Source organism: Chanodichthys erythropterus, chromosome 24 (assembly GCF_024489055.1).
Source record: "Chanodichthys erythropterus isolate Z2021 chromosome 24, ASM2448905v1, whole genome shotgun sequence".
NCBI classification, from domain to species: domain Eukaryota; kingdom Metazoa; phylum Chordata; class Actinopteri; order Cypriniformes; family Xenocyprididae; genus Chanodichthys; species Chanodichthys erythropterus.
Window position 1 is genome coordinate 30,434,991 of NC_090244.1, and position 18,697 is coordinate 30,453,687.

General features: G+C 44.6%; 1 protein-coding gene and 2 long non-coding RNA genes across 5 annotated transcripts in view; 1 reads left to right on the forward strand and 2 right to left on the reverse strand.

The window, feature by feature from the left end:
• The window catches only part of LOC137014866 (uncharacterized), a 31,229-nt gene extending 27,647 nt beyond the window's left edge, over positions 1 to 3,582 (reverse strand). Inside the window, exon 1 of the long non-coding RNA XR_010893901.1 lies at positions 3,461 to 3,582. This is a non-coding gene — a long non-coding RNA (uncharacterized lncRNA). The remainder of the gene's footprint in view (positions 1 to 3,460) is intronic.
• The window catches only part of LOC137014865 (anoctamin-1), a 53,393-nt gene that overhangs the window by 8,787 nt on the left and 25,909 nt on the right, over positions 1 to 18,697 (forward strand). Inside the window, exons 1-5 of one of the 3 annotated variants that reach the window (XM_067379375.1) lie at positions 3,629 to 3,796; positions 6,766 to 7,095; positions 11,234 to 11,332; positions 11,418 to 11,569; positions 12,576 to 12,630. In XM_067379375.1, coding sequence (XP_067235476.1) covers positions 3,698 to 3,796; positions 6,766 to 7,095; positions 11,234 to 11,332; positions 11,418 to 11,569; positions 12,576 to 12,630 — 735 coding nt within the window. In that variant the 5' untranslated portion in view covers positions 3,629 to 3,697. Of the gene's footprint in view, positions 1 to 3,628; positions 3,797 to 6,765; positions 7,096 to 10,198; positions 10,234 to 11,233; positions 11,333 to 11,417; positions 11,570 to 12,575; positions 12,631 to 18,697 lie in introns of those variants that run through there. The other 2 variants (XM_067379376.1, XM_067379377.1) reach the window with 2 other exon arrangements.
• On the reverse strand, positions 4,719 to 6,747 carry LOC137014867 (uncharacterized). Its single transcript, XR_010893902.1, has 3 exons — positions 6,731 to 6,747; positions 6,380 to 6,452; positions 4,719 to 4,778 (listed from the first exon to the last, which is right to left on the reverse strand). It is a non-coding gene; the product is annotated as an uncharacterized lncRNA (long non-coding RNA).

The following is an 18,697-nucleotide window of genomic DNA, read 5'->3' on the forward strand; positions in this document are numbered from 1 at the left end:
TGGATGGGACCATCTGCGATGAAGGAGACTTGGAGCTGGACGAGACCATCCATGATGAAGGAGACTTGGAGCTGGATGGGACCATCCACAGTGAAGGAGACTTGGAGCTAGATGGGACCACCTATGATGAATGAGACTTGGAGCTGGATGGGACCATCCACAGTGAAGGAGACTTGGAGCTGGACGAGACCATCCATGATGAAGGAAACTTGGAATTGGACGGGACCATCCACAATGGAGACTTGGAGCTGGACGTGACCATCTGCGATGAAAGAGACTTGGAGCTGGACAGGACCATCCACAGTGTAGGAGACTTGGAGCTAGACGGGACCATCCATGATGAAGGAAACATGGAGCTGGACGGGACCATCCACAGTGAAAGAGACTTGGAACTGGACGGGACGATCCACAATGGAGACCTGGAGCTGGACAAGACCCTCTGCGATAAAGGAGACTTGGAGCTGGGCGGGACCATCCATGCTGAAGGAGACTTGGAGCTGGACGGGATCATCCACAGTGAAGGAAACTTGGAACTGGACGGGACCATCCATGATGAAGGAGACTTGGAGCTGGATGGGATCATCCACAGTGAAGGAGACTTGGAGCTAGATGGGACCATCCATGATGAAGGAGACTTGGAGCTGGACGGGACCATCCACAGTGAAGGAGACTTGGAACTGGACGGGACCATCCACAATGAAGACTTGGAGCTGGGCGGGACCATCCATGGTGAAGGAGACTTGGAGCTGGACAGGACCATCCACAGTGAAGAAGACCTGGAGCTAGATGGGACCATCTGAGGTAAAGGAGACTTGGAGCTGGACGAGACCATCCGTGATGAAGAAGACCTTGATCTGGAAGGGACCATTCACAATGAAGGAGACTTGGAACTGGACGGGACCATCCACGATGAAGGAGACTTGGAGCTGGACGGGACCATCCACAATGGAGACTTGGAGCTGGGCGGGACCATCCACAGTGAAGGAGACTTGGAACTGGATGGGACCATCCACAATGGAGACTTGGAGCTGGGAGGGACCATCTATGTTGAAGGAGACTTGGAGCTGGACGTGACCATCTGCGATGAAAGAGACTTGGAGCTGGACGAGACCATCCATGATGAAGGAAATTCTGAGCTGGATGGGACCATCTGCGATGAAGGAGACTTGGAGCTGGACGAGACCATCCATGATGAAGGAGACTTGGAGCTGGATGGGACCATCCACAGTGAAGGAGACTTGGAGCTAGATGGGACCACCTATGATGAATGAGACTTGGAGCTGGATGGGACCATCCACAGTGAAGGAGACTTGGAGCTGGACGAGACCATCCATGATGAAGGAAACTTGGAATTGGACGGGACCATCCACAATGGAGACTTGGAGCTGGACGTGACCATCTGCGATGAAAGAGACTTGGAGCTGGACAGGACCATCCACAGTGTAGGAGACTTGGAGCTAGACGGGACCATCCATGATGAAGGAAACATGGAGCTGGACGGGACCATCCACAGTGAAAGAGACTTGGAACTGGACGGGACGATCCACAATGGAGACCTGGAGCTGGACAAGACCCTCTGCGATAAAGGAGACTTGGAGCTGGGCGGGACCATCCATGCTGAAGGAGACTTGGAGCTGGACGGGACCATCCACAGTGAAGGAAACTTGGAACTGGACGGGACCATCTATAGTGAAGGAGACTTGGAACTGGACGAGACCATCCACAGTGAAGGAGACTTGGAGCTGGACGGGACCATCTGCGATGAAGGAGACTTGGAGCTGGACGAGACCATCCATGATGAAGGAGACTTGGAGCTAGATGGAACCACCTGTGATGAAGGAGACTTGGAGCTGGATGGGACCATCCACAGTGAAGGAGACTTGGAGCTGGACGGGACCATCCACAATGGAGACTTGGAGCTGGACATGACCATTTGCGATGAAAGAGACATGGAGCTGGACAGGACCATTCACAGTGAGGAAGACTTGGAGCTAGATGGGACCATCTGAGGTGAAGGAGACTTGGAGCTGGACGAGACCATCCATGATGAAGGAGACTTGGAGCTGGATGGGACCATCTGCGATGAAAGAGACTTGGAGCTGGGCGGGACCATCCATGTTGAAGGAGACTTGGTGCTGGACGTGACCATCTGCGATAAAAGAGACTTGGAGCTGGACGAGACCATCCATGATGAAGGAGACTTGGAGCTGGACATGACCATCTACGATGAAAGAGACTTGGAGCTGGACGAGACCATCCATGATGAAGGAGACTTGGAGCTGGATGGGACCATCTGCGATGAGGGAGACTTGGAGCTGGACGAGACCATCCATGATGAAGGAGACATGGAGCTAGATGGGACCACCTGACATGGAGACTCGGAGCTGGACAAGACCCTCTGCGATAAAGGAGACTTGGAGCTGGACAGGACGAACTGCGATGGAGACTTGGAGCTAGATGGGACCATCCCTGATGCAGGAGACTTGGAGTAGGATGAGATCATCCATGATGAAGGAGATCTGGAGCTGGACGGTGCCAACTGCGATGAAGGAGACTTGGAGCTGGATGGTACCATCAGCGATGAAGGAGACTTGGAGCGGAGCTGGCGGGAATATCCATGATGAAGGAGATTTAGCGCTGGATGGGACCATTTGCGATGAAGGAGACTTGGAGCTGGTCTGGACCATCTGCAATGAAAAAGACTTGGAGCTAGACTGGACCATCTGCGATGAAGGAGACTTGGAGCTGGCGGGAATATCCATGATGAAGGAGATTTGGAGCTGGATGGGACCATTTGCGATGAAGGAGACTTGGAGCTGGTCTGGACCATCTGCGATGAAAAAGACTTGGAGCTAGACTGGACAATCTGCGATGAAGGAGACTTGGAGCTGGATGGTACCATCAGCGATGAAGGAGACTTGGAGCTGGCAGGAATATCCATGATGAAGGAGACTTGGAGCTGGTCTGGACCATCTGCGATGAAAAAGACTTGGAGCTAGACAGGACCATCTGTGATAAAGGAGACCTGGAGCTGGATGAGATCATCCATGATGAAGGAGACTTGGAGCTCGACGGGACCAACCACAGTGAAGGAGACTTGAAGCTAGATGGGACTATCCGTGATGAAAAATACTTGGAACTAGTCAGGACCAGTGGAGACTGTAGGTCATAATCCACTTTATCAATAATTTAGCGGGGACCCAGCTCATAGCATAAACCTCAGCGACGGGAGTGTGGGCGAGACAAGATATAATCGTGACAGATAATGTGTCAGAATTCCGAGAAATAAAGTCAGAATTGCGAGATAAACAGTCGCATTTCCCTTTTTAATTTTTTTATTCCATGGTGGAAATAAGTTTCCATATTACAGAGATTTTACAAAGGTAAAAACAACATACCTAATTATGTTGACACAATTCCAAAAGTTCCATTTATACACAGACTTAAGCTGACTTCTTACCAAAAGCCATGTGTGTGAGTAAGGGCATCTTGGAGGCTTTGATGTATGGCTTTATAGTTGAGTCTAATATTAGCTCCTGGCTCCTCTCACTCCTCTCAAGTAACAACAGGGATCACTTGGTGACCCGCGGCTTGCTTCAATCTGAAAGACAGAAAGAACAGACAGAAAGAGAACAGAGTTATAGATTAAGGGAGTGTGAGAACAGATCGGAGGCAGGTTTCTTACTGTGATTGGGAGATGGATTTAACAGAAAACGAAATTGGTGGCTCTCAACCTCAGACTGCCTGCAAGCAAGCACACTTCTTAAGGGATGTGCTGTTTCATGGCAAATTTCAGGTGCGTGTGGCATGTATCAATGATTATTCAGGAAGTTTTAGGATTTTTATACCCAATATTTAATAATGTATACCCAATACCTGCTATTAATGCTGAATATTACGGAAATTGCTTAACTGACAGTTTGTAAACGTACTTGAAGCACATATAGATCAATAGGTACAGTACACGAGTACGTGCTAGATCTATATGTACTAATGCTTTTTGCTCCTAAAATATGAGCGCATGTCCCCATAAGATGAAGGGGGATACCAGAGGAAATCTTACACCCCATAACACAGTCAGCAGTTGCTGGATCTGTTGCAGTCGCTCTACCGAAAAAGCTGACCTCATAAATATGGACTTCAAAAAATATTTTCTATCTAAGATTACTGTCGCATAGTGTGTTTGCGCTGGAGTCCAGAGCACATTTCGCAGGGAACACATCAGACCTACTTATCTAAACAGTGCAACAGAAACCTGCTTACTCAAACCACAGATGTCGATAGTATATATAAATCTCATATTATGCACCATTTGTGTTCTGTTATTAATTGTGGTTCATATGGATGTAACAGGAGCTCATAGTTGACAGTCTCAAGTTCAAGGTTGTTAATGTCGAACATGATTTAACAGTGTATAAGCAGCTGCATGTCAAACATGACTCAGATCTGCCATCGTTTTGGGAGCTGTCAGGAACAAAGGTGCTGAACTAAGATCAAAACATTCACCAACACCTCCAGCAGTTTAAACTCCAACGCTAAAATGAATGTTCCTTTTGTTTTGTTGAGAGGTTGAGAAGTTACGAAACATTATAGGAGTAATAATTATGGCATTCACAAAACTACACAGAGATGAATGAATATTCACCTGATTGAGTCGTGCTCCTTCATCTGACGATAGGATTATCCAGTCATGCTGAACCTCACATTGCTGGTTAACACCGGTTCATTCATAGATCATCACTGCATTGTGAAATATTACTCATGACTACCATATTCTGCTGTATAGAAGAGGAGGAGGAGGAGGAAGAAAGGCAGACGTTTAGCACAGACTCACCATTTATTCTTTTGTTTGTTTGTATAAAATATATTAGTCACAAATTTCATGTGAAATTATTTTCATAATTAAGAATATATTCATTTGGCAGTTCAAAGAAGGCCTATATAATGTTGGACCTTATTTATTTATTTTTTTTATCTTCATTTATATTTATTACAGTACCAGTCAAAAGTTTGGATTAAATCAGTTTTTGAAATGTTTCTGGAAAAAAGACACAAAGGCTCCATTAATACAGTAAAAATGGTAATATTGTGAAATATTACAATTTCAGATAACTGTATTTTGACATGATCTGTCAGAAATCATTCTAATATAGTGATTTACTGCTCAGTTATCAGTTGTTATTGGTGTGCAATAATTAATAATGATTCTTACTATTATCAGTGTTGAAAACAGATTTTGCTGCTTCATATTTATGTGGATATATTTTTTTTGAACAGCATTTATTTGAAATAGAAATCATTTGTTAACATTATAAATGCCTTTACTGTCACAATTTAATGATATTGTGAAATATAATTAAACAAGAAAATCTTACTCCAAACTTTTGAATGGTGGTGTATCAGTTTCCACAAAAAAAAAAAAAAAAAAAAAAAAAAAAAAAATGCATCACTGGAATAAATTACAATTTTTAATACTGTATTTTTGATCAAATAAATTAATAGTTAAATTTAAAATAAACATTAAAAAAAATCTGAATTGTTCCATACTTTTGACTGGTAGCACTGAGTGTCTTATAAAGACATTTACCAAATGCTTTTGTATTCTTGGTTATTGTGTACATTTTCAATAACCAAAATGCATCAACATCATTCATATTGTGTCCCTATTGTCTTTGATTAACTTAAGAAAACTAAAAGATTTCCATCACATTGATCACTTGTGATTTGCTCAATACACATTTGTGACCCTGGACCACAAAATCAGTCAACAATATCATAGCAACAACAAAATAGCCAACATACATTGTATGGGTCAAAATGATTGATTTTTATTTTATGCCAAAAATATCATATTAAGTAAAGATTATGTTCCATGAAGATATTTTGTAAATTTCCTACTGTAAATATATCAAAAGTTTATTTTTGTGAGTGGATATGCATTGCTAAGGACTTCATTTGGACAACTTTGAAGGCGATTTTCCATACAACCATACGTATATGGAAAGCTTACTTATTCGGCTTTCAGATGTTGTATAAATCACAATTTCAAAAATATTGACTGGTTTTGTGGTTCAGAGTCACATTTGGCAATGTCCTCCAGTTGGCATTAATGATAAAGATCCTGTGCCATAAGTCAGATAATCTGTAAAAACATTTACATCTGTCATTATCAGCCTACTGCTTTTCACATTTTAGAATAACAGTAAATACACTGGGGGGGAAATGACTTTGAAGCAATTTTTACTCAGGAATTGCTAGTAAATTTCACAAATAATTCCAAAGAAATGTCCAGTAACACACTTAATTAAACGAGAAAGTGTTTTCTTGTAATATGCACTCCAGTCATCCGAAAAAGTATGAGAATGATGTGGTGACACACCTGAACACTTTCTGCTGACTCTGAACATTCACTCTTTTCATTCCACATCCACTGCAACTGTGCCTTTAGTTTACTAAAGAATATGATAATAAGCAACAACTTATATTTGTCTTCAAACTACGTCCAAGCAGAAGCCTTGAGATCAAAACGTTTTTAAGGTCATGAAACATACATTCCAAAACTTTTGATCCAAAACGATCATCATCATCTGCTGATTTGAGTTTACTTGCTCAACTCATTATTGAGGACAATGAGGTCTAACAAACACTTAGAGCTGATGTGTTGAGTTCAGACGCTGCCTGATCTTGACCTTTGACCAGCCACTGCAGTCCCACACACACACATACTCACACTCACTCATGTTCTGGCCTCCTCTCTCCTCTCAGCTCCTGAAGTCTCTCACTCCCGAGGAGAACACTCAATGCCGGCAGGGTCTGTACTTCCAGGACGGCAGGAGGCGAGTGGACTACATCCTCACCTACCACATCAAGAAGAGCAGCAGCGCGTGGCGGCACGCGTCCCGTCTCAGAGACAACGCCTTCACACGCACCCTGCGGCGGGGTCGCCACCCGCCTCCGCCGGCGCACCGAGACGACGCCGAGCTGGGCTCGCCCGACCACAGCGCGGACCACCACGACGACGACAAGGCTTTACGGCGGGAAGAGTTCGAGAACAACCTGCTGGAGATGGGCCTGGAGCTGGAGCGAGACGAAGAGGTACGTGTGTTTGTCCAGTCCTGCTTCACAGGGCTTTTGTCCGCTGCAGGTTTGTTTTGTCTTTCGGCTGAGCTCAGCTGTTTTACTTCAGCACAAAAGACACATTGTCGCTCTGACTATGAGACTCAAAACTCCTGTGTGGAGCGGACACACTTGCAGCTGCTCGTTCATGCTGTTTGCTGTTGTACAATTCAAGCTGTGGTCCTGAATGCTGATTGGTCAGTAAAGCAGTCCAGCCATGCTAACATATTGCTCAATAGTGTTGTTGCACTGAATATCACTCGCTCTCTCTGTACTCGAATCAATTACAAACCGTGAAACGTCTCATTGCTGTTGGACTGTCAGCACTACTGGATTTCAGCTTATTGCTCAAACAATCACATTTGAGGAGCGGAACCACAATATATAGTGACACCAGTAAAAGAACATTTGATTTGTGACCTTAACTTAATTTGCTCTACCAAATTTCCATGCATTCTTGTTTCTGAATAGCTTTCCAGAAAGAAGGGGAATAATGTCTTATTCAAACACTCATAAACATGTACTTGCAGATTATATAATGAAATAAAAGGCCACTTTACGTAAAGAGGATACACTTTCATGACCTTTTCTTAACATACTTTGTTTTAACTTTTAAAAAGTATTGTGATGTCAAATGAAACACTTTACTGTAAAGTACATATTAAAACATTATGTTGTAATCATCTTTTATTGTAATTTCACACTCATTTTGATGTGTTGACTAACATAATAAAGCACATACAGCACAAAATTATAATTATATCCGTTATTAGATTTTAAATGTATGAAATTTCTACTTCATTAAAAATATGTGATTACAAATGTATTTAAAAACATGACATTCAAGTTTCAATATAAATGACATTATAGTATAATTTATTTTGCCATAAATGCTTGTCAGTACAATACAAAGCACTCTAAAATTCAGCTAACTGCATTTGATACAAATGTAAACTATAATACATTTTCATTTAATTTCTTTTAACATGCAGTTAAGTGTCCAGAAACATTACATTTTACATTTACATTTATTCATTTGGCAGACATTACATTCAGTTCACTTATTCTTTTAATGTACACTGTCTCAATTTTTTTTTTTCCATACAATAAAATCATAGATGAAGGAAATTCATATATATATATATATATATATATATATATATATATATATATATATATATATATATATATAGTTTAACAGTTGAGCCAAAGCCTTCGTTACTAATTCTAAAATATCACTGTAGATCTAGGAACGTTGAGTCGCTTAAATGAAACTCATTGTAATATGTAGAGTATTATGAAAGAGAGATCGCCTGAGCGAGTGCATTACCTGCGTTTAGCTGATATTCTTCAGGTCAATCTTATATTCATAATTACAAAATCAGTTTGAATGTACGCTGAGGAAAGCGATATCTTTGTCCTTTTAACATTTAAGAGGATTTCCCATGACAGCGCTAGTCAATGCATCTGTCAGTTGCATCCCATAAGATGTTGCTTAAAGTAAAAACAATGTCCTTGTTTCCTTGTTTCAGTCCCTTTCAATATAAAAGTCTTTGTGACTGACTGACTCACTCATAAAGACAGTCTTTGCTGTCATCTCATGGCCTATTAAAGTAACTTTCACTGAAGTCGAAATCAGTAACGGACTTTTTCAATACCAAAAAATATGGCATGTTATTTATATAAAATATTATTTATTGAACAATAACATTTAAATTAACAACAACAGCCATTATTACAGTATAAAAAGTATAAAATAGGAAATAAACACAAGCAAACAGTTCAGTCAAACGTACAAAAGCAGTGCTTTATAGCCCTTAAGCCAAATCTATTAGCTCTGGAACAAGTAATTTATTAATAAGACCAAAGACTGCCCCTTTGATATACCCAAAACGAATTATACCTCATGTTTCAACACTATCTACATAAGAGCCAGCGGCAAATTCCCGAAGGAATGGCAGAGATGAAGCAGTTCTCTGCGGGCACATGAGCGCTGAACGGCTGCTGACGGCCTGGAGCTCACATCTCCGAGAGCATTTAAACAAATTTAGGCACTATGTTTTCATATAAATTGCATATTTCAGGTCAAAACAAACTACATTCTCACCTAAAAAACTGAAAGCGGAGTGATTTAAATGGTGAAACGTGGTGATACTGGTAGAATATTGCATGGCTGGAAAAACCTCTCAGGTTCTCAGATTTGAGAACCAGAACAAACTGTTGTGTATATATATATATATAAATATATATATATATATATATATATATATATATATATATATATATATATATATATATTTCTGGAATATAATTACAGACAGCATTAAATCTTATTTTGGCTCAAATCATATTAGATTGTGTTTGATTTATTAATATATTTTTTTAATAAAGCAAACTAGTTTTGTCACCTGATACCAGTTTTGGCACAACTTCAGCAGTGAGACAGTAGCAACACATGATCTAAATAACTCAAGAACTCATTCATTCGGTTCCAAGAGTCAAATGAATCGCATGCATCTGCTGTGAAATTGTTTCTCTGTTATTTATATATTTAAATAAAACAGCAAGTTGTTTTTTTAACTGGTGTGTGGCCTTATGAACAATGAAGGACCGTGCAATGTTGTGAATCTAGACACAATGGCCTTTAGATGTGTCGTAATGTGTCTTCTTCAGACTGTGATTAATCTGGTCTATTGAATGAATGAGATTTACATGTGTGCACCTGCTCTAGTACATGGTTTCTGAGAGTGTATGAATGCATATAAAACCACGTATAGTCCAGCTCATGTGCTTATGTCATTAAATGCCTTGTAAAGTTTTATGATTTTGATAATTGGCAAAAGTAATGATGATAGCAGCTGTTTGTTTTTTTGGTCTTGGCTGTGAGACTGTGACATGGGATCCGCTGTGCTGCAGTCTATGTAGGGCTCATAGTAGTGCACATGCTCCAGCATACCGTGTGTGACGCTTGTGTGTGAGGAAACCCAATCTGACTCGCCTCATTTCCTGATTCCATCACTCCGTCTTCTCACTGTCACTTCTTGGCATGTCTTCACTGAAGTGCTTCCAAAGCAGGGTCTCTTTAAATATAGGGAGCAACAAAACAACATATTCAGTGTATGTATTTATATTTATTAAAAGTTTGGAAAAAGGCAGATTCAAACCTAGGTTGTTTGTGTCAAAAGCTAACTAGCAAACAGGTTTCTATGTGATTTTGTCTGGCTCGATCAGATGTTGGTGGGCGGAGTTACTGAAAACAGCCTCTGCCAACCGTGTGGGCTATTTACTCTTACTGTAAATAGACACGCCGCTAAAGTTATATGAATACTTGTTGATATGTTGATAGCATATTTAGATGTTTTAATTATGTGAAATATAATGTAACGTTTTTTTTTTTTTTTTTTTACAAAATCCTGCATTTATTTTGTGTCATTGTAGATAGCCAGTCAGTAAAAATACAGATTTGCAAACAGAAACCAAGCAAAGGACAGTGAGGGAAGCAAAAAAAAAAAAAAAAAAAAAAAAATCTCAAAAATATCTTTATTAACACAAATTAAAAGGCAATAGAAAAACAAAAAAACTGGGCAAAAACAAACCCAGACATCAGCCAAGAAGCAGAAACAAGTGATATAAAATTGCTGATGCTCATTTAGAATAACATGATCATCAAACATTAAACAGCATATAAAGTCGAGCTATAGGACTGTGAAGACTGTTACATTTTTAAATACACAATTTTAAATACTTTTGTGCAATGTATTATAAATAAGAGGCTACATTAGTGCGTCTATGTTGAGTGTTTACATGCAGTATGAGTGTTATTTTGTGGCTATTTCGCTGTCTTTTAACTCCTTTCATTTTATTCAGACTGCATGCTCACAAATCACATATTTTGCTGGTTCTGTGTAGTGCTGCAGGAAACGCAGGTCTGAGATACACTGCATTCAAACATGTCAAGCTAAACCGAGAGCTCCAGTCTGATTGGATATATATCAGTCCTCCAGGAAATAAAGTCATTCCCAGGTTTCAGAGAGACTGTGCCTGTATCAGTGTGTGCTTCTGCAGGGATGAGCCATCATGAAAAGGGTTTGCTTCAAAATCTGTTGTGTGTTTCCAGACCAAGACTCCAGGAGTGGGCTTTGTGAAGATTCATGCTCCGTGGAACGTGCTCTGCCGCGAGGCTGAGTTCATGAAACTGAAGATGCCTACCAAAAAAGTAAGGTTTGTCCAGCATGCAGGGCTGCTGTGTGTAAAGCAGAGATGTGATGAGTGACTGTGATGATGCTGTGCTCCTACTGTAGGTGTATGAAGTCAAACACATCAGCGGCGTAATGGAAAAGATCAACGCGTTCATCAGCAAGCTCACAGATCCTCTTCATCCCAACCTAGAAGAGAACCGGATACAGAACGTGAAGCACCTCTCGTACCCGTTCTCCAGAGAAAAGCAGCATCTGTTAGTGTCTGCCTCCATTCTCAAGCACCAAACACATCTTAATGTCTGTTGCATGTATGGTTAGACGGTCAGTGTGACACTTTCATCATGCTCACCTTTCAAAGGCCTATTCTCACTGAGTTCAGTTTTCAGCGTGACAAGGATATAAAGAGGAACACGCCCCTTGAGATGTTCTGCACAGTTTAGACCAAAGTATGCTTCAGTTTTGATGCGTGGTGTTTGTTAGTAGCTTGTAGTGTTGCTAAATACTTTTTCAAAAGACCTTCATGCTTAAAGGTACACTATGTAACATTTCACCCTCTAGTAGTTAAAAAACAAAATACATTTTGTGGAAGAACATTGTTTTGGTTGTGCGTCGGCTCTGCAGGACTATGCGGATGAATATGTTTATCCTACTGCGCATAAAACATTCTCTACTAGGCTTAAGAGATATAACCAGTTTAGATGGAAAGGATCTCAAGCTGACTAACTGAAGACGTTACTGTAGCTTTACACATTAATAGACGGTACTTCCTTGAAAATAAATTCCAGCACAGCTACAACAACCATAATCACAATAGATAATGCTTTACAGTAAACTCTGTTAGAGAGCTACATATAGTAATTTATCTGTTCAATAAAACACCTTACTCGCCTGTTGAGTAATAAAAAAACAATCATCTCCACATCTCCACATCTTTCACATCCCTCAGTTCTTGCCATCTCTGAAAAGCAGAGCCGATGTTGATTCTTGTTTTATTACGGGCTCTGTCTCGTTGTCTTTTTGCCAGCAGACTCTCCTCTGTTCGGCGTTTGTTTAAAACAGGTGATTCACAATTAAATTAAATTGCTACCTTACATTTGATCAATGTTTACAGCAAGTTGATTGCAGTTGATTTTGTTCAGGTGTCTAGAATGAGATTTTCACATATAATTTGTGTGAATGGGCCTTAAAACTAGAAAATGATCATCGGATGGATGCAGAAAAAGCATTGAAAAACATACTTGTGACCTTTTGTCTTTACAGGTTTGATTTGTCCGACAAAGATTCCTTTTTCGACAGTAAAACAAGAAGTTCATTAGTAAGTATAAAGTATTGTCAAATGCACATTGTTACTGCCATATTTTATAGGGGTGGGACAAAATATCGATATGGCGATATATCGTCATCCTTCTCTGTGCGATACGAGAATCGTATCGCTGCGCCAAATATCGATATTTTAATTTTAAAAAATAAAGCGCTATATATAGTTCCCTTTCGTGGGAACTGTCAACGCTGCGTGGTAACGCATTGGGAACCTTCTGCGTGATGTCGTCACTGAAGCACTCATGTATCTAACCAATCTCGTAGCGAGACGTCAGAGACGGGTGACGTCACGGACCAGGAAACTATAAAGCATACCCGGATGCAGAGCACGCTAGCTTCTGTGTCTTCAACAAAGCGCTCTATGTTATCTTGTCTGTCTTATTTGGTGTTGTTTGTCCCGTATCACTACAATATCTCTTCGTCTGAGGACAAGAGTTGCACAAACACACATATATATATATATATAGAAATAAGACAATTGTAATGGCGGAGGAAAAACGTTTCAGGAAGTGTGTGCATCCCTGCCCCAGATACATTCCTGACGGGGACACACATGATATGTGCGTTTTTTGTCTGGGGCTTGAGCATGCCCAGGCAGCTCTCGAGGGAGCTGTCTGTGTGCATTGCGAGAGACTAACCCTCAGAGTGTTGAGATCTCGCCGAGCACTCTTCGAGGAGGGTGCCTCGGCGAGCGTTCCCTGCGGGTCGGGTCCTGCTGCTGCTGAGGCGCAGCGCCGGCTACTGTCGTGGGGTTCGCAGATGGAGCTGGCGGAGGGGGTTGAGACGGGCCCAGCCTTATCTCGCCCTTTACCCGCCAGCCCCAGTGTCTCTTCTCAGGCGGCGGAAGCACGCGTTGCGGTTTCTTCCCCCGGAGAGAGACACCGGCGCTTCACCTCTCTTCCTCCGAGGAGGTTGATGTGGTGAGCGTCGAGACTGGGGAAGAGGACCCGCCATCCTCTTCCCCAGCATATGAGGAGCTCCTGGAGGTAGTGACCAGGGCTGTGGCCAAGTTAAAGATTGATTGGCCAGCAGAGCGGGCAGAACCGAAACCAAAAAGTAAGCTAGATGAGCGCTTTCTGCCCGCTCGGTCGCTACCCCAGCGTCGGGGTTGCCGTTTTTCACGGACCTCCACACCGAGGTGTCGAGGTCGTGGAAAAGGCCCGTGCAGCACCGCGTATTCAGCCCCCAAACGTCTGTATATAGTAATATAGTGGGGTTGAAACGGCACGGTTATGCGGCGATGCCCCGGGTTGAAGAGACGCTTGCGGGCTATCTCTCGCCCGAGTCGGCATCGTCACTAAAAGCCCCGACATTGCCCACCAAGCCCTTAAGAACAACATCAAGCTTGGTGGGCAAAGCATACACGGCAGCAGGTCAGGCGGCGGCATGTCTACACACCATGTCGCTGCTTCAAGCATATCAAGCAGACCTGCTGGGGGAGATTGATGAGAGCGGGGAGGCCACTTATGATTGTATTCAAGAGATCAGGATGGCAACTGATCTCGCTCTCCGTGCCACCAAGGAGACGGCCAAAGAAATCGGCCGGTCTATGGCAGCCTTGGTGGCTACGGAGAGACATTTGTGGCTGAACCTCTCGGATATAAGGGAGCGAGACAAAGCTGCCCTTATGGACGCGCCGCTGTCCCCTGCGGGCCTCTTCGGCGACGCTGTAAATACAGTCGTCGAGAGGTTCCGGGAGGCGGAAAAACAATCAGCGGCGTTCCAGAGGTTCATCCCCCGCCGCTCTATTCCCCCCGAGGCTGCTGAGCGGGAGCAGCCTCGGCCGTCCACGAGCTCCTCGGCGCACCACAGAGCGCAACAGAAAGTGAGCATGGCCACTCGAGCTCCCCCACAAACAGCTTGGGGACCGGGTCGGTCCGCTCATAAGAAGCCTTCCAAGGGTAAAACGGACCTGCGGGCCGTTATCATCGCCAGGAAGGCTTCAAAGCGGTCCTGACATCTGTGGGTCAGGACCCAATGAGGGTGGTCCCCTCCGGAGGAAGCCGGGAAAAAATACATCTAATCCCCGCTTCCCTTCGGCACCCTCAGGGGGACAGTCCGTCAACCCTGCCACCCAGTGTGCGTCAGGGCACGGCGGTCCCCGCCGGTCCTTCGAGGAGGGCCGGCCACTTGATTCGGTTGTCTGCCGGCGCGCCGTGTCAGATCACCGAGCCAAGTGCTCAAAAAACACCAGAGACCAGTCTCGAGAGACTGGTTCCCTTAGTAGATTTTTTGGCAGAGTGGAAACTACTTCCAAATATATCAAATTGGGTGCTGCTCATGATAGAAAAGGGTTACAGAATACAGTTCGGGTCTCGCCCGCCCATATTCAATGGGGTCCTTCCCACAGTGGTGACCCCCGAGCAGTCTCTGGTGATGGAACAAGAGGTTATGACACTCTTGCAAAAAGGAGCTATAGAAAGGGTCCCTCCTCCCAGCAAGCTGTCAGGCTTCTACAGCCGTTACTTCATTGTTCCAAAGAAGGATGGAGGACTACGTCCTATCATAGATTTACGCGTGTTAAATCGCTCAATCCAGAAGCTCAAGTTCAAGATGCTTACACTCAAACAGATTATCCCACAGATCAGGTCCGAGGACTGGTTTGTGGCGATAGACCTGAAAGATGCATACTTTCATGTGTCCATCCATCCTTCTCACAGGAAGTTCCTCAGGTTTGCTTTCGGGGGCGAAGCTTTCCAGTACAAGGTTCTTCCGTTTGGCCTATCGTTATCACCCCGCACATTCACGAAGTGCGTGGATGCGGCTCTGGCCCCGCTAAGGCTTCAGGGCATCCGCGTGCTGAATTACATCGACGATTGGTTGATTCTAGCTCAGTCAGAGCAACTGGCAGTCCAGCATCGAGATGTTGTTCTGCGTCACATGGAGAGGCTTGGGCTGAGGCTCAACGCGAAAAAGAGTGTGCTAGTTCTGGTTCAAACTATCACTTATCTGGGGGTAGTTTGGGACTCCACCACGATGCGGGCACATCTGTCTCCCGCTCGGGTGAGTGCCATTCTTATGGCTATGAAAGGGGTGAAGTTAGGCCAGTCACTCACTGTAAAACAGTTCCAGAGGCTGTTGGGTCTGATGGCAGCTGCGTCCAACGTGATACCTTTTGGCCTCCTGCACATGAGACCCTTACAGTGGTGGCTCAGGACCAGGGGATTCTCCCCGAGGGGAAATCCTTTTCGCATGATCAAAGTCTCACGACGATGCCTTCGTGCTCTGGTCATGTGGAAAGATCCCTGGTTCCTGTCCCAGGGACCCGTGCTGGGGACTTCTGGTCGTCGCGTAATGCTTACGACAGATGCTTCCCTCACGGGCTGGGGGGCGATCATGAGTGGCCATCCAGCTCAGGGCTCATGGGAGGTCCATCAGCTCTCCTGGCACATAAATCGGCTGGAGATGATGGCGGTGTTTCTGGCATTGAAACACTTTCTCCCAGACCTGAGAGGCCATCATGTGTTGGTCCGCACGGACAACACTGCTGTGGTCGCCTATATAAATCATCAGGGGGGTTTGCGGTCTCGCCAACTTTATTACTTGGCCCGTCAGATCCTCCTGTGGGCCCTCCCTGAGAGCAGCTTACATCCCAGGGCGCCAAAATATGGGAGCAGACGCCCTGTCGAGGCAGGGCCCGAGGCCCGGGGAGTGGAGACTTCACCCAGAAGTGGTGGATCTCCTATGGAAAAATTTCGGTCGAGCGGAAGTCGACCTATTTGCTTCGGGAGAGTCAACCCAGTGTCCACTCTGGTACTCCCTCACCCATCCAGCACCTCTGGGGCTGGATGCCATGGTACAGACGTGGCCGAGGCGGCGTCTGTATGCATTTCCCCCGATCGCCTTGCTCCCGGGAGTTCTGGAGAAAGTACGCCGGGAGGGGGTCAGCCTAATACTGGTGGCTCCCTTTTGGCCAACCAGAATTTGGTTCTCGGACCTAGTGTCCCTACTAGACGGCTCCCCAATGGAGCTTCCCCTCAGACAGGACCTCCTGTCACAAGCGGGCGGTCGGATAATACACCCCCGCCCAGAATTATGGAAACTATGGGCCTGGCCTCTGAGGGGGCCAGGTTCGTAGATGCTGGTCTCCCAACCGAGGTTGTGGAGACCATATTAAACTCCAGAGCTCCCGCCACGAGGAAGCTTTATTTATACAAGTGGAATCTGTTCTCTGCCTGGTGCAGACGTATTAATGTGGACCCTGTCCACGCCTCTATTAGCCACGTGCTTACATTTCTCCAAGAAAAGTTCTCGGAGGGCCTATCCCCTTCAACGTTAAAGGTTTACGTTGCGGCTATATCTGCCTTTCATATTCCCCTTGTAGGTGGCCTTTCGGTGGGTCGAGACCCCCTGGTCACTCGCTTCCTCCGTGGCACACTGAGGTTGAGGCCTCCAGTGCGCACAAGGGTTCCGGCCTGGGACCTGGCCGTGGTTTTACAAGGGTTGGCCGAGGCGCCCTTTGAACCAATAGAGGAGGTTCCTGAGAGGTTCCTCACTCTAAAGACTATTTTCCTACTTGCTATCACTTCTCTGAAAAGGATAGGAGATTTACAAGCACTGTCAGTTGCTCCCTCATACCTTGAATTTGCTCCAGGAATGGTGAAAGCATTCCTGCATCCTAGACCGGGCTATGTCCCTAAGGTCCCTACCCACGTTCCAGGTCCCATTGTGCTCCAGGCTTTCTGCCCTCCTCCTTTTAAATCTTCGGATCAGGAAAAACTAAATCTGCTCTGCCCTGTGAGGGCCTTGGATACTTACGTCCACAGAGCTGCCCTGTGGCGTAAGACTGATCAGCTTTTTGTCTGTTATGGGTCCCCTAAAAAAGGGGGCCCTGCATCTAAGCAGAGGATGAGCAAGTGGGTGGTCGAGGCCATCACACTTGCATATGATGCGGCCGGACAGCCTTCTCCTCTGAATGTCCGTGCCCATTCTACGCGGGGTATGGCGGCATCAAAAGCCTTGATGTCAGGTGTCTCCATCGGTGACATTTGTGACGCGGCTGGCTGGTCATGTCAGCACACGTTTGTAAGGTTTTATAACCTTGATGTCGGCTCCACTCCGGGGTCATCAGTTCTGCCAAGATAACCTGGCAAGTATTTGCCGCTACGGCACAGTTGGGATAGCGTTCCCAATGCGTTACCACGCAGCGTCGACAGTTCCCACGAAAGGGAACGTCTCAGGTTACAGATGTAACCCTGGTTCCCTGAGTAGGGAACGAGACGCTGCGTCTCTTGCCGTACCCCCTGCATACTTGCGAGCATTTGTCTCAGACTGATCCAGAAGCTAGCGTGCTCTGCATCCGGGTATGCTTTATAGTTTCCTGGTCCGTGACGTCACCCGTCTCTGACGTCTCGCTACGCGATTGGTTAGATACATGAGTGCTTCAGTGACGACATCACGCAGAAGGTTCCCAATGCGTTACCACGCAGCGTCTCGTTCCCTACTCAGGGAACCAGGGTTACATCTGTAACCTGAGACGATTTCTTTGCTCAAAACGTCCTACTTCAAGGCGGCGCTCGACACATGAATGAGGGAAACGTGAACTTAAGTTAACTAGCCTAAGAAAAAGAGGTTATTAACAGGATGGCGGACAGCTGTGTGAGTAAAATAGATGCCCCAGCCACGTTTAAGTTCAAAGTCTTGACGCACTTTTATACCATTGATGTGACAGTTGTAGACATCTTTGACGTTCTTCACCGAGCGCTTAGATATACACGGGAGCATTCAAAAGCATATATTAGGGATCCTCTGATAGACGCCTGCTTTCAAACGCTCCCGTGTATATCTAAGCGCTTGAAGAACGTCAAAGGGTCTGTTTGCACCTGGTGACTTCATGCATTTTCTCTGATCGGATAGCTATCTGATCGTGAAAAGACCAGGTCTAAATGCCTAAAAACGCATTTGAGACGGATTTAAATCCGATCGCTCAAACCATTTCAGGAGATGGTCTGGGATGCATTCCAGTCAAAACTGTCTATGCATCAATCTAAATACATCTGGTTGTTGAAACTACATATGTAAATTTTACTTCTCCCAAAGATACTAAAACTGAAACATGTGAG